This window comes from Oreochromis niloticus, linkage group LG9, assembly GCF_001858045.2.
Source record: "Oreochromis niloticus isolate F11D_XX linkage group LG9, O_niloticus_UMD_NMBU, whole genome shotgun sequence".
Classification (NCBI taxonomy): domain Eukaryota; kingdom Metazoa; phylum Chordata; class Actinopteri; order Cichliformes; family Cichlidae; genus Oreochromis; species Oreochromis niloticus.
In genome coordinates, this window is record NC_031974.2 from 6708004 (window position 1) to 6724971 (window position 16968).

Consider the following 16968-nt stretch of genomic DNA (forward strand, 5'->3'; position numbering starts at 1 on the left):
TCACAAGATTTCTACAACCAATCAGAGTGAAATTTGTACTTTGTGTTGTCAGATGAACATATGAGACACTTTGACTCTTCAGTGCAGTGTGGAGCCTAACAAAGATCTGTTTTGTGTCCCAGCTGATCAGCAGGAGGAGAAGAGTCTGACGGAGCAGCAGAGGAACATTTTCAGCCATCTGGACTCAGCTGAGTCACTACAGAGGAAACAATGAGCTCAACACAGAAGGTGAGGAAAATATCACAGTTTCACCAAATAATCAGTCACATCTAAAACTCTCATACTCCCAACCTGTTATATGACTGTGTTGCATATTATTGTATACTATATATTTTTAAATTATGTGTACAAACATTAAGAAGTCACACGCAATTGTTACTCTTTATTATTATTATTATTATTAGTAGTAGTATTAATTGAATTTTCAATTCAATTCAGTGTTATTTATTATGGAGCCCCGCAAGGGACATGGGAGAAAAAAATATAGAGCTGAAGTTTTGCGAGATACTTCATCTTTATTTTTTCATCTTTATGTCCCTTGCAGGGTTCCGTAATTTATACAGCGCCAAATCACAACAATAGTTGCCTCAAGATGCTTTGTATTGTAAGGTAGACCCTACAATAATACATACAGAGAAAACCCAACAATCATATGACCCCCTTTGAGCAGCACTTTGGTGACAGTGGGAAGGAAAAACTCCCTTTTCACAGGAAGAAACCTCCAGCAGAACAATGCTCACAGAGGGGCGGGGCCATCTGCAGTGACCAGTTGGGGTGAAAGAAGGAAGACAGGATAAATGACATGCTGTGGAAGTACATTATTGTAATAATTATTATTATTGTTCAAATGGACATCACATTTTTTCATCACCCCCATTTACTGATATAAATAATATTATACCACTTATCAGAGGAAATGTACCTTTATTCTGTACTTAAGTAGACATATAGATACTATTGTCAAGAAATACTCCAGTAAAAGCTGAAGTACAGATTCAACTTCTTTACTCAAGTAAAAGTAAAAAAAAAGTATGGCCTCTGAAATGTACTCTGAGTAAAAAATTAAGTAGCTGCACCTATTTTTATGCAAACCTAACTGAACCTTGTGCTTTATTAATGTAATAATAAAATAAGAGTAGTAGATGAAATACAAACTATTTATTTCTAATGAAGGTACTCTGTTTGAATCAGTTAAGTAGAAAATGAAGGAGAATAAAACGTGTATTTTCTGTTGCCTACACTGTAGAGGGCGACTTTGCCTCTAAACAGGAACACGAGCAGGGAAGAGGTTAAAGTGGGATTGAGCAGGTGGGAACCCTAAAATCAGCTGTAGTGGCTCAGCGTGGGGAAAAGAATCACAGCTCACAATAATTTCTATTGAGAGGTCCAGTAGATTTTCTTAAAGTACAGGCTGTGATCAGCTGACCTGCTGCTCTCTGTGGATGTACACAACTGAATTCAACCAGATGTCAGCAGATGTTTCATGAGCTGTCCTGGCTGATTTCCATCCTCTACACCAGTGGTTCCCAAACTTTTTTTGCTAGGCCCCCCTTTGTTTTACAAGAATAATGTTTGCGCCCCGCGCGCACGCACACACGCACGTGCACAAACACATCCTCCAACCACACACACCCCTATTTTGCTCCATTGCGGTTTATTTCACACCTCAAACATTTAGTAAACAATTAAGCAAATACAAGTAATCTGAAATAAATTACAGGTAGTAATAAAATAAACTACTAACTCTGTTACGCTACGTCCACACCTACACGGGTATTTTTGAAAATGCGGCTGTTTCGTTCACATGTAAACGGCGTTTCGATTCACCGAAAACTGAGATTTTTTTAAAACTCCTTTTTTGCGTTTCCGTGTGGACAAGGAATGCAGAGTTCGCCATGCAATGTCAAGGGTATGTGCCTTTTTTCACGTCACGCTGTGCGCCATGTTATTGTTTACATGAGATGAATTGCAGAATGGCAGATAGAGACAAAACACTGTTACTGTTAATCTGATTATCTTCAGTTTTTACATGCTCACATATACACACGCAGTTACTGTCCCTGCATTTAGAAAGACAGAGGCGTCACGGTGTGATTATTTTACGTGTAGTTAATTTTTTCCTGTGTAATAATATTCAACATTGCTATCAATACATTGTTCCAAAAATGCCTCTCTGTGCAAAATGGGTTTAAAAACATAAACAGCTGTGGGATACTGTTTGTCCATGATTTGAACAGCCCAGCACGTGCTCCCGACGAAGGGAAAACAGGGCTCGCAAAATTTCAAAATCCCTGGTAGCCCTTCGGGCAGGGACTCTTCAGTTTGTGGTAGCCCAAAATAAATTTAAGTAGCCCGAATAAAAAAGAGAGCAATTTTTTGATTGATGTTTTGCTTCCTGTTTCGTTTCCTTTACAATATTATACATTAAAGTATAATATTGTAATGGAAACAAAACATTAATCAAAAAATTGTTGAAACACAAATTACAACATTGTATAAAAATTACGATCATCAACTCAAATACTTGGTTCTAATTGAACAGAAATTTCTATGAACTTGTAAGAACTGTGTAGAACATGAATCAGTCTTTGTCAGATGCTGAATTTTAAATTTCCACTGAAGTCAAGGGTAAGAGATAAGTGGAACCAAGATCTAGGCCATTTTTTTTTAAGTTTGCAAAGACTGCTACATTTTGCCAATGGTAGTTCACTCTTTGCAACATAGTACGCTGTTCTAAACAGATTTTTCATGTTTAGGTTTAGTAACAAAGGCGCTTGTCGACTCAGAAATCGAGGGAAAACTAACAACACACCCGGCAGAACATTATGTTATTTACACGGGTGCACGTAAGTGGGCCGCATGTGCGCATTCGCTGTCAAAATAAAAGACGTGCACCAGATAAGAAGTTGCAACGCGCGTTTGCATACATATAAAAGGCTCTGTTTTTTCCGCTAGAGTGGGATTTTCATGGCATATTCTGCACCACATCTCTGTGCGTTCATCATTTCTTTGAAGCCAGCTCACCTCCTGCAACCGCTTTTCCGAGAATACGCGCTTCTTTTGCGGTTCGGACTCCTTCTGACATTTCTTTGGAGGTGGAGGAACACCAAAGTAATTGCTTAAAGGAGCTTGCTTCTTCGACATCTTTAAGAGTTATAAACAAGTGTGTGTCGTCCTCCAGAAAATCTTATGTACGCAAACGCGCGTTGCAACTTCTTATCTTGTGCGCATCTTTTATTTTGACAGCGAATGCGCACCTGCAGACCACTTTTGTGCACCCCTGGTTATTTAGCTTGTCATATTCCAGCCACAGAAATTCTTTTGTCCATGAAACCATAAAGCTGCACTTTCTTTTTCCCCTCATAGTCTGATTTGTCATAACTTTTCTGTTTTGTGGTAGGCTTTTCTTTGGCTGTCACTTCTTCACCCTGACCTGTCTTATTTGGCTCAGCACAACTAAAATATATATCCTGCTGCTTTTACACATGCACTCACATAACGCTCAGCGATTCTCTGCGCAATCAAGCTCTCACGTTTAAACTTACTGTGGGAGATTTCACTTGTCAGATTTGAATAGTAAGCTAATGAGTGATAAGACGATGTCAGAGGAATTGGTGCGCAATTAATCGTCACTCACCAATCAGTACTGCCGCTTTCCATACACAGTTCGCGCGATCGCAAAGTGAAAGCAAAAAACAAGCGCAATGACATGATTACCCAGCTACAATTCTGAAAAAATGCAAAAGCATTGACATATATTTTTCCTTCCTATGATAGCCCGACGGGCAGGGCTGAGATCGATTTTGGTAGCCCGACTGGAAAATTCGCTAGCCCCGGGACGTCGGGCTAGCGATTTTGCGAGCCCTGGAAAACCAATTCTGCAGGGGAGACCTACCTTGGCACTTGTGCAGGTGAAACCAAAGGGAAGATATGCTTCACCATATTTTCTAGTCTTTGTCTTAGAATGAAGTTGGTTTGGAAAGACATTCAGCGATGCTTCTTCTCCTACTTTGCGTTTGTGTGGGCGCCCATGCTAGCAGTGTCCAAGCCCCCCCCTTTTCATACCGCGCCCCCCCTGCAAAGGCTCTGCCCCCCCTTCCCTTTAAATCTAACCTCTCTTCTTCCTCTCCTGTCCTGTGTGTCTTATCTTTCTCCATCTCTGAGTGAAGTTAGCTCTTTCTTTTCTCTCCCTGTGATGTACAGCAGCTGGACCTTTAGCCAGCAACACACTGTGAGACAAACTGCACACAACGTGTATGGCTATCTAGAGACTAAAGTACTGCAACTGCAACTTATTAGCACCTGCAGTCGTTCAGGTGCAAAACAAAAATAAACACTGGCCCACTTTAAACCCTGACTATGTTTTACAGACAGTTTTGCCTCTTTCATCTTTTCATGTTTTACTGTTTAGATTCAAATTGGTTTGATGTTTGATGCCTGCAGTGATGACATAACTCCCCTCAAATGGCTTAAACCAAAATGTTTTCCTTCACTAAATCAAGCTAGTAACTGTTACACTGAATTTATGGTAAATGGTAAACGGCCTGGACCCTTATGAAGAGAATATCGAGGGAACAGTTTACCCTGCCCGGGATAGGGTTACCGGGGCCCCGCCCTGGAGCCAGGCCCGGGGAGGGTGCCCGAGGGCGAGCATCTGGTGGCCGGGCCTTAGTCCATGGGGCCCGGCCGGGCACAGCCCGAAGAGGAGACATGGGCCCATCCTCCCACAGGCCCACCACCCGCAGGAGGCGCCATAGGGGTCGGGTGCATTGTGTGCTGGGCGGCGGCCAGGAGCAGAGGCCCTGGCGGACTGATCCCCGGCTGCCAAGACTGGCAATAGGGACATGGAATGTCACCTCTCTGGTGGGGAAGGAGCCTGAGTTAGTGCGTGAGGTTGAGAGGTACCGGCTAGATATAGTCGGGCTCACCTCTACGCATGGCTTGGGCTCTGGAACCAGTCTCCTGGAGAGAGGGGCTGGACTCTGTCTCAGTCTGGAGTTGCCCCTGGTGAGAGGCGGCGGGCTGGGGTGGGTATTCTAATATCCCTCGGCTTGCTGCCGGTACGTTGGGGTTTTTCCCGGTGGATGAGAGGGTTTGTTCCCTGCGCCTTAGGGTCGGGGAACAGGTCCTGACTGTCATCTGCGCTTATGGGCCGAGTGGCAGTTCAGAGTACCCAGCCTTCTTAGAGTCCCTGGGGGGGGTGCTGGAAGGTGCCCCATCTGGAGACTCTGTTGTCCTGCTGGGAGACTTCAGTGCTCACGTGGGTAACAACAGCGAGACCTGGAGGGGTGTGATTGGGAGGAACGGCCTTCCTGATCTGAATCCGAGTGGTGTTTTGTTATTGGACTTCTGTGCAAATCACAGTTTGGCCATAACGAACACCTTGTTCGAACATAAGAGTGTCCATAAGTGCACGTGGCACCAGGATGCTCTAGGCCGCAGGTCGATGATCGATTTTGTAATCGTATCACCAGACCTGCGACCATATGTTCTGGACACTCGGGTAAAGAGAGGGGCTGAGCTGTCAACTGATCACCACCTGGTGGTGAGTTGGATCAGGTGGCGGGGGAGGACGCTGGACAGACCCGGTGCACCTAAACGTGTAGTGAGGGTGTGCTGGGAACGTCTTGCAGAGGCCCCAGTCCCCAGTCCGTGAGATCTTCAACGCACACCTCCGGCAGAGCTTCAACAGCATTCCGAGGGAGACTGGGGACATTGAGTCCGAATGGACCATGTTCAGCGTCTCCATTGCCGAAGCTGCTGCAGTGAGCTGCGGCCGCAAGGTGGTTGGTGCCTGCCGTGGTGGTAACCCCCGAACCAAATGGTGGACACCAGAGGTGAAGGGAGCCACCAGGCTGAAGGAGTCCTATCGGGCTTGGTTAGCCTGTGGGACTCCGGAAGCAGCCGACAGGTATCGACAGGCTAAGCGGAATGCGGCTCGGGCAGTGGCTGAAGCAAAAACTCGGGTGTGGGAGGAGTTCGGAGAGGCCATGGAAAAAAACTTTCGGACTGCCTCGAAGAGATTCTGGCAAACCGTCAGGCGTCTCAGGAGGGGAAAGCGGTGCTCTACCTGCACTGTGTATAGTGCTGGCGGAGCGCTGCTGACGTCGACTGAGAAAATTGTCAGGCAGTGGAAGGAATACTTCGAGGACCTCCTTAATCCCACTGACATGTTTTCCGAGGGGGAAGCAGGGTCTGGGGATGAGGGGAATGACCCGCCAATTTCCGGGGGCGAGGTCACTGAGGCAGTTAAACAACTCCTTGGTGGCAGAGCCCCTGGTGTTGATGAGGTCCGCCCCGAGTTCCTGAAGGCTCTGGACGTTGTAGGGCTGTCCTGGTTGACACGCCTCTACAATGTTGCGTGGAGATCAGGGGCAGTACCCCTGGACTGGCAGACCGGGGTGGTGGTCCCCATCTTTAAGAAGGGAGACCGGAGGGTGTGTTCCAACTACAGGGGGATCACACTCCTCAGCCTCCCTGGGAAAGTCTATGCCAGGGTGCTGGAAAGGAGAGTTCGTCCGCTAGTCGAACCTCGGATACAGGAGGAACAATGCGGTTTTCGTCCTGGTCGCGGAACACTGGACCAGCTCTTTATCCTCTCAAGGATACTCGAGGGTGCATGGGAGTTTGCCCAACCAGTCTACATGTGTTTTGTGGACTTGGAGAAGGCGTTCGACCGTGTCCCTCGGGGTGTCCTGTGGGAGGTGTTGCGGGAGTATGGGGTGTCTGGCCCATTGCTACGGGCCATTCGATCCCTATACAACCATTGCAAGAGTTTGGTTCGCATTGCCGGCAATAAGTCGGACTCGTTCCCGGTGGGTGATGGGCTCCGCCAGGGCTGCCCTTTGTCACCGGTTCTGTTCATAATTTTTATGGACAGGATTTCTAGGCGCAGCCAAGTGGCGGAGGGCTTTCGCTTCGGTGGCCTCAGAATCTCATCTCTGCTTTTTGTGGATGATGTGGTTCTGTTGGCTTCATCAGGTGAAGGCCTCCAGCTCGCACTGGAGCGGTTCGCAGCCGAGTGTGAAGCAGCGGGAATGAGGATCAGCACCTCCAAATCTGAGGCCATGGTTCTCAGCCGGAAAAGGGTGGAGTGCCCACTCCGGGTCGGGGATGAGTTCCTGCCCCAAGTGGAGGAGTTCAAGTATCTCGGGGTCTTGTTCGCGAGTGATGGGAGAAGGGAGCCGGAGATCGACAGACGGATTGGTGCTGCGGCTGCAGTGATGCGGACGCTGCACCGGTCCGTCGTGGTGAAGAGGGAGCTGAGTGTAAAAGCGAAGCTCTCAATTTACCGGTCGATCTACGTCCCTACCCTCACCTATGGCCACGAGCTGTGGGTAGTGACCGAAAGAACGAGATCGCGGATACAAGCGGCAGAAATGAGCTTCCTCCGAAGGGTGGCTGGCCTCTCCCTTAGAGATAGGGTGAGAGGTTCGGCCATCCGGGAGGGGCTCAGAGTAGAGCCGCTGCTCCTCCACGTCGAAAGGAGCCAGTTGAGGTGGTTCGGGCATCTGACAAGGATGCCTCCTGGGTGAGGTGTTCCGGGCATGTCCCACCGGGAGGAGGCCCCGGGGCAGACCCAGGACACGCTGGAGAGATTATATCTCTCGGCTGGCCTGGGAACGCCTTGGTGTTCCCCCGGATAAGCTGGAGGAGGTGGCTGGGGAGAGGAAGGTCTGGGCTTCTCTGCTTAGGCTGCTGCCCCCGCGACCCGGCCTCGGATAAAGCGGATGAAGATGGATGGATGGATGGATGGATGGTAAACGGCCTGTACACACATTCACACACTGGTGATGGCAAGCTACATTGTAGCTGGGGCGCACTGACAGAGGCAAGGCTGCCGGACACTGGCGCCACTGGGCCCTCTGACCACCACCAGTAGGCAACGGGTGAAGTGTTTTGCCCAAGGACACAACGACTGAGACTGTCCGAGTCGGGGCTTGAACCGGCAACCTTCCAATTACAAGTCGAACTGCTACCTCTTGAGCCACGATCGCCCCAATTTATTATCATTGAATAGATTAGAAAATTATAGAAATATATGATTGGAAACTCAACAGAAAATATAATAAAGTAGGGAGCTGGTAAACTTGTATTACTATTCTGAGTGTGTTAGCATCCTAGTCTTAATATTAGTGTAAAACAGGAGGGATGGGCATGATCTTAGTGTTTGAACAGTCATGAATTATTTTTAACACCAGGTTGGATGTAATGTGTTGGAACTACCAGCAGGTGGGGATAAGAGACCTTTAAGGTGTTTGGTGCCACACTCCACCTTCAGGTTTAAAACTGGTGTTAATGGAGGGAGTTTGAAGGTTCAGTTTGTTCCACGACTGCATTTCACTCACTGCCTCTGTTTGTATCTCTGTCACTGCAGGACCAACATGGACCGAGAAGTCAGCGCTCTCAGGAGGCCGACAAACCTCACAGAAGAAAGGGAGAGAAAAAACACACCTGTGACGAGTGTGGGAAGGATTTTACTTGGAAGTATGAACTAACACTTCATCAGGTCATCCACACTGGAGAGAGACCGTTCAGCTGTGACTTGTGCGGAAAGTCTTTTTCCTGGTTGTGTTCCCTAAAAACACACCAAGTCATCCACAGTGGAGTTAAAGCATACAGCTGTGATCAGTGTGGCAGAGCTTTTACTCAAAGTAGCAGCTTACAGAGGCATCTAGTTACCCACTCTGGAATGAAGGCATACAGCTGTGACATATGTGGAAAAACTTTTCGCCACATAGAGAGCCGAAATAAACACCTACGCATTCACACCAGACATGTGGTGTACTGCTGTGAACAGTGTGATAAACAGTTTATAACGGGCACAGATTTGCAACGCCACATGTTTACCCACACTGAGGAGAGACCTTATAAATGTGACCTGTGTGAGAAGACTTTTAAAGCTCCACGTTACCTAAGGCAACACCAACAGATCCACACCAGAATGAGACTTTACAAGTGCAGTTACTGTGAGGTATGTATTTATATTATCTTGTCATTTTAGCCTGACTGTTTGGAACAACTCTGCTCATTAAACTGTGTTAGCATGTTAGCAATTTTACTGCATGGAAAAAAAGCTCTGAGTGATTATTCAGATTTTCATTTCAGTTATGATTTTTGTTTACACAAGCTGGAAAATTAATATGCTGAAAATTAATATTATAGTGTTATTTAATGTTCAGGCAGTTTCCTGGTATATCATGGTATTGTTATTATTTTCTGGCCTTTTGTTTACAGCGGCTCATTCCTCTGTCAGGAGTACATGGAATAAAATAAAAACACAAATGAAAATAAGTACAAAACCAATCATTCAGTAAGCTTCTCTTATGGTTAACAAAGTTGTATCATTACGAAATGGTATTGTAGTATTGTAGCAGTAGTATCATTGCTTATTTATAACTTTAGTGCTTTTAGACATTAGTGTTAAAATACTCATTTAATATTATAATTGCAGTGTCATGGGGGTAGTAGTGTTTTTCGTGTCTCAGTCAGCTGAGTGTTATAACTGCACAGTTACAGTGTTATTAATGCAGTATTAAATTAGTATTATTGCAGTGTTACATTAGTAGTTTAGCACTATGTTGGTACCCTGCAAATATTAGCATAGTAGTACTTTAGTGTAACTCAGACGTTACTGTAATATTAAAGTAGTATTACTGCAGTATTATGGTGATAGTATTGTACTTATTTTAGCCCAGTAAACTGAGTGTTATAATGTAAACAGTAAAATGTAATTGGACGTCTGCAGAGATGCTGTTTATTTCAGGCGACGTTCAGGATAAAAGTGTTGAAGGACTGACTTACACTGTCTTTGTGTCTTTGTTTAGAAGCAGAGAGACACAGATGGATCCAGTTCTCAACCCTGTCATCACTGTGGTGGTGGGAAAGACTTTTGTTGTGACCTTTGTGGAAAAACTTTCAGTCACCAATACACTCTAAAAAGACATCAACGTAGACACACTGGAGAAAAAATTAAATACTGCAAAGAATGTGGGAGAAGCTTCACTACACCAACTAAGTTAAAACGAGATGAACTGATTCACAGTGGGGTTAAAAAGCACCTCTGTGATCAGTGTGGGTCATCCTTCACCACTGCAGTCAACCTTAAAAGACATAAACGAGTCCACACAGGAGAGAAACCATACAAGTGCAGACACTGTGACAAAAGCTTCTCACAATCAGGTAATCGTAACCTTCATGAACGTACACACATGGAAGGAAACTACAGCTGTGACCAGTGTGACAAGAGCTTCAGGAATCTCAGTTCATACTCCGAACACAAACGATCCCACGTTACTAATAAACTGTTTCACTGTTACCAATGTGCCCAAACATTCACCTCATTATCTGCTCTGTGCAAACATCAGTGTGATCATTCAGGGCTGAAATCACTCCCATCACAGTGAATCTGAAGAGACAGAAAGATCCTCTTCTAGTTTCAGAATCAGACTTAAAACCCTTGAGATCAGGCTCCACAGAGTTCAGATGTAAAAATGTGATGATGAAGCTGAGAATGAACATGTTCCTCTAGTGCACTGAGAAAAATTAAACAGGTGATGAGTAAGATAAACATACTGGGTGCTGACCACACTGCGCAGGGATTGACTTGTGAGACTTCTTGAGGACACAGGCTTGTATGACTGGACAACAACGTTGGTCGCTGCATGCACAAACGAGGCTGCTATCAACGTGGGTATGTTCAATGGCATTGTGCCAAAACTCCAGCAACTCGCTACAGTTGGAGACTCCCTTGTGCACATTCTGTGCACAGCACACACACTGGAGAATTGCTTAAAATCAGTTGATCGCAACTGTGAGACATTTAATCGCTGTGTGGTCAAGCTGCTGCAGTTTTATTTGCAAATAAAAGTGGAGCAAAAAAAAAATGCTTGAAGACCACCTGCCAGCCATTATAATGTAACTGGCTCCAAGTGATAACAGTGACTTGTAGCATATCTGCAATAGAGTGTTTTCAATGCGTACTAAAAACCGTCTCCTGGGACTCACCTGAGTAGCTCACTAAAAAAGTTATGTGCACCCCTGGTTAGAGTCTGACAGCTGCTGGTAAGAATGACCTGCAGTAACGCTCCTTCCTACACTGTGGGTGTAAAAGTCTACTGCTGAACGAGCTGCTCAGTGCTTGTACCGTCTCATGCAGAGGTGGGACATGTTGTCCATGATGGATGTGAGCTTAGACCAGCGGTCCATCATTTGTTTCGTACCAGGTTGCGAGAGTTGAGGCTCGGGCATGAAATTTATGGTTTTCAGAGTTTTTATCGTTAACTCGGTTTCCCTGGGACTTCTCCCGTGTGTTATGAATTAATTTCAAATATTTACATGTTACCATAGCGACCAGAGAGCATTAACGGGCAGAGAGGAGGATGTTACTCTCAATGTTGTTGGCGCATTTTCAGGAGGAGGCTGCTAATGAAGTTAGCGAATTCAGGTTTACTAAAACATTTACAAAATACCACAGTTTTTGTCTTGGTCATATTATTTTATTCTGTTGTATTTATCCGCGACACCTTAAATGCCGGTACGGGAAAATATTTTTTGACATTAAACTGGTCCGTAGTGCAAAAAAGGTTGGGGACCGCTGGCCTAATACATGATAGACACCAAATACACAACAAACTCAAAACGCTGGGTCAAATGACCCAGAACCATGACAATGACATCTATATAGTCTATATCTAGACATGGTGTTGCAGTGCTATGAAGGAACTGCAGTGTTTGGAGGAGTTAAGCGTGTCAGCTAACATTAAAATTCTGATTCAAAAGTTTCCATTTAAACTGAGAGAAACATGAAACAGGATCTTCAAGAGGACTGGCCAAAGAGCATGTTTCCCAGATTTTGGATAACAAATGGAGTTTCAGCTGTGCAAAGGGTCATAGCAAAATGTTTATTCTGTAAACTGTATGGAGGAAAACCCAGCCAACAGTACAGCGTAGTATTGTAAAACGGTATTTAGTAGTGTTCACTTGCATGACAAGCAGAGCCGTGCACCTTGAAGGGATTACTTTTTAGATACTGACTCATGTTTAATGCAACATCACAAAGTTATTGCTTGTCATGAAGTGAAACCAGCTCTCCCTCCAGGACTATTTGACAAAAAAAGACTTTTTACTCCTAGAAGAAGGTGAAAACAAATCCAGTACATTTCAGACCTCTCTGGAAACTGTGGATTTGAGAATATTTACCATTGCTACAAGACTGACAGAAATGGATAAAAAGGAAAATGTGAAGCTACAAACTGATGAACTAGATTACTGGTAGAATGATGTATGAATGAAACATGGTTTGCCCTCTTATGCATATTGTATTAATGTATCATGACTTATTATGGCTCCTTTAAGTTAAAAACCACTCCTGCATGTTTTAGTAATAAAATCTTTCATCAGCTTCATAAATTGTAACACTGCTCATTTTAAGTGTTTTTCATTTAGTGCTCCAACAGCTGGATATTAAACTCATAATCAGCATAAGCAGCTGTTTGTTTTCATTAGTGTGTTTTCACTATGACAAAACACAACATAAAATACTTAATATAACCATGAGATGTGATTTCAGAAGTATTTTGTATATTGTGTAGGAAAAGCTGCCCTGTACCGTAAAAGCTGAGCATCAAAGTCAGTGTCCAGCCAGAGACGTCTACCTCAGATAAAACTGACATATTAGATATCAAATAACTGAAATGGCTGAAACTTTAATCCCAATGTAAAACAGAAGAAAGTTCCTCCCTCCCTTTAATTGTGTTTTGTTCTGTACTGTGTCATAAATCTAGAGTGAGAACAAGAGTCTGAGACATGAAAACACCCGTTCAAAGGCATTGTGTAGTGCAGATTAGTCTGTGTTAGTCAGATGACTTCAAAACACAAATCTAAAGCAGGTTTTCCATCTATGAAAGTTCCTGTTCTGATGAGTCGAGAGAGAAAATTATTTCAGCTGCTAGTTCAATTCCAGCTTCTTTGGTTTTGTTGTTTAAGTCTTTTCAAGTTTCTATCAGTGCAGTTTGGGAATAGTGAAAAAAAAATCTTCGGTGACAGGAAAGAACCAGCGAGGAAAATCTGAGAATATCAGGAACAACGTGAGCGTTCAAAGCTGTCATAGAAAATGTTTTTAGTTTAAGGTCAAAAATATATATGAAAGAAATCTAAAGTAAACCATACTCATTAAACTGAACATATTATTACTGCTTTGAGAATTACATTGAAAAAATAATATTAGATGAAATACTAATTCAAGATTAATGTAAAAATGTCAATATAAAGTTGATAGAGCATGTGAGAGTGGTTAAGTTAATGTCTCTTGTCTAGATGAAGGCGTAGAGATTCAGTATCTTCAGTCTTCAGTGGACACTCCATTTCTGGCACAAAACACCTGTAAAAGATGGTCGATTTAGGAGGTGACCCGACAACTTCAGCTTGTCAAACATAGCAATGGAGCAGTATGTTTTTAAAAAAAAAATCTAATTAAGCATGCACTCAGTACCCTAAGAATTATTATGGTAGTTAAACACAGTGATAGTTGTATATCATATTATATTACTTCAAACAGAGGTGATCCAGTAGTGCTGCACTAATGAATTAGACTAACTATTCACTTCAGCTAAAGTTATTAAGTTAGCTAAAGAGTTGGGATGGTGTGTAAGACATAAATAAAGCTCAAATACAAAGGTTTGGACACCGTTTTGCATGTTTGCCTACTGTAGGGGTCTCTGCAAGCATACAGGGCTCTGAGAGGGTACAAGATGACAACTTTGGATTTCTACTAGAAACAGTCGATCATATTTGTTTGTCAAAGCTGAATTCAGGGCAAACTACGCTAAATTAGCGTTTTTAGCTAGCAGCTACAATAAGCATAAAACTTACTGTACGGCTATCATTTGTTAACATGACGCTTGTTCTTATACATGTAATACATTTATTACCAACCTGAGAGTTTATCTGCTGGTCATTCGACATGACGAATGACTTCTGAAGTCTTAATTCAGCTCAAGATGCTGTAGATGCCCGTCAGTAACACTTTCAGTCCGCTAGCAAAACGTAGTTCTATTAATCTGCGCTTGAACCGGAACCGGATGTAAGTCCCAAAAAACTGAATTTTGGAACTGAAACTGAATGGTGAGAAGTGAAACTGAAATTATTTGAGAGCTGAATTTTTAAAGGATAAAATGCAGTTTCAAAGCAAATCAATTCATTTTCAAAATATAAAATTCAATTTCAAATTAGACTAATTCAAATTCAGTTTTCAAAAGCTTTTATTCAAGTTACAATTCAGATTCAATCTGAGCAATTCAAATTCAAATTTAACTTATTCAAATTCAGTTTCTGATGGCACAGATTTCTGCCCATACCGGAACACCAAGGCAGAAACAATGCGCGTGCTCTTCGTGAGCTCGTTCCCAGCTCGTTCCCAGCTCATAACCAGCGCGCTTTGCTGTCAAGGGCGATCATTGGTTAATGGTGATCATGTGACTGATGAAAGCCAGGTCCTTTTATTTAGTAAAAATGTGATGAATAGTTAAATATTTTTGTTGCGGAGCACAGACAGGACTCCGCACACACATTAAAATTTTTTTTATTAAAAAACAAAAGATTGCCTCAACAAAAGGGCTCTTTGGTCATCCATCAGGAAAGGGGCCGCCCCCACCCCCCTCTGCACGTGCCTGTAAACCAAAGAAAATAAAATAGAAAATAATGTGAGTTATTTTCTATTCCCCCCCTTCTTCAAATCCAACAAAAGTGGTATCAAACGTTTGTGCTGGTTTATGCTGCAAAAATTTTTGTGTTTGTGCTACTATCATTTTAAAGATATTCAAGAAAATTTCTCGAGGTCATCAGAGGTCAACCAGTCCCCCCACAATAATGGAATCAAACAAAACTGGTGTCAATCAACTGTGCTACGTCTGTTTTAAAGATATTAACGAAAATGTAAAGGTCAAAAGGTCAACCAGCCCCCCCACATTACCCAAATCTTCAAAAATGATGTCAAACATTTGTGCTACGTTTGTGCTGCAATCATTTTAAAGATATTAATAAAATAATGTCTTGATGCGTGCTCAATCATCCAGGGAGGTACCTATTTCAATAGGTACCTCCCACAGGTCGCACTTATTCCGCCAACGATGTGGAGATCGAGCTCTTTTAGATTGTTAAAATCAAGGCACTCAAAAAGATCCTCTGGAAAAGATTAAAATTCTTGGAACAGAGTTTAATACACAGAATCATAACAACAGGAAGAAAATACAGTTTTTCTTGCATTCTGGCAGCTGAGGCGAGAAAAAACAATACCATGTGGCAAAAACTTCATTAATACAATTGTAGATAATATTTGACCTAAATATGTGGGTCTTGTGATTTTAAACATGTAGGTTAGATGCTTATCACAGTGATTCCATTATATAAACACTCCAGTGTATGTATAGTGTATACATGTCAGTATAAGTCAAGTGTATACAGGTATATATGTCATACAAAATCCACAAAAATGCCTTTTGTGGCGTTTTTGCATTCAGCAGTTGCCTCATTGTTCTGACAAAGAAAACAAGCCTTTCGACTACACTACACAATGGAAACATGGTAACAAATAGGGATGGGTATCCTTTAAGTTTTATCCGATACCGGTGCCAAACCGGAAATTTTGAAACCGTGCCGGTGCTTAAACGGTGCTCGAACTGGAGCTTAAAGAATGGAAAACACAAACTTTGTACAAAAACCTCTTATGTTTTTATTTTTAGCAGTCTCTTTTTTTCTGCAAAATAATAACCAAGTTAGCCTTTTCTGTCGATAAAACATACCTCCTTTGGTTGGAACCGGTGCTACACTGGCAGGGCTAGAGGCCAGGACTCTCCTCTTCGGGTTCATGGGAGATGTTGCTAACTCCTGGTCCGATAACAGGCACCACATCCGCAGTAGATGTGCTCGGTGTGAGGTCTCGCAGCAAGCTATCAAATACAGTGCGTTTTCTAGCTTTTACAAAAACACTATGCATCACCAGGTGTTTCATCAGATGCTGTGAAGTACAGCCAGACTTGAGTGCTTCGCCTTGGGCATTTTTAATCTGTAGATCTGTTGGAGGGTGTTTTGGTACCATTCTTTATTCATGGCTGTGTTTGGGGGCAAAATTGTGAGCAGACTCCCTTGGATGAGAAGCAACCCCACACATGAATGGTCTCAGGATGCTTTACTGTTGGCATGACACAGGACTGATGGTAGCGCTCACCTTTTCTTCTCCGCACAAGCCTTTTTCCAGATGCTTCAAAAAAATCGGAAAGAGGCTTCATCTGAGAATATGACCTCAGCAGTCCATTCACCATGTTTACATGATTTTTGTTTAATTAAATCATGTTAACATGAAATAAACAGAAAAGGAAAATTGTGACAACAAATTCTCTTTCTGACTTCTTTAGAAATATATTTTTCTTTTGGTTTTTTTATTCTTAGTTTTTTGTTTTTTTTTTCCAGCTCCAGTCCGTAAAGTTAATCTCCAACAAGTAGGACAAAGGATCACCTGCAGCTCAGACGGGATCTACCCTCAACCTGAGCTCACCTGCTCCACCAGCCTTTCATCCAGCATCACCAACAACACAACAGTCCATCAGACTGACCAGCAGCTTTACAGTATCAGCAGTTCTCTGATACTTCCAAACAGTGACATGGATCTATATTACATCTGTGCAGTCAGCACTTGCAGAAACAGGAAGAGAGCAACCGTCAAATAAAGAGATTATACATCCATCTAGTGCAGACGTTCCCAAAGTGTGGGGCCCGCCCCCTAGGGGAGGCGCAGAGCTATTGCAGGGGGGGCGCGGCATGAAAAGGGAAAAAACAAAACAAAAAAACGCTTGGACACTGCTAGCACGCAAAGCAGGAGATGAAGCATCGCTGAATATGTTTCCAAACCAACTTCATTCTAAGCCAAAGACTAGAAAATATGGTCAAGCATGTCTGCCCTTTGGTTTCACC

General features: G+C 43.3%; 1 protein-coding gene across 1 annotated transcript; it reads left to right on the forward strand.

Moving 5' to 3' along the window:
* The first annotated feature begins 207 nt into the window (after nt 1-207).
* Nucleotides 208-16480, forward strand: LOC112847950 (zinc finger protein 431-like). Its single transcript, XM_025910594.1, has 4 exons — nt 208-228; nt 8378-8974; nt 9828-10147; nt 16468-16480. Exons 1-4 carry the CDS (start codon nt 211-213, stop codon nt 16478-16480), a joined length of 948 nt encoding a protein of 315 aa, XP_025766379.1. The 5' UTR covers nt 208-210.
* Nucleotides 16481-16968: the final 488 nt, after the last annotated feature.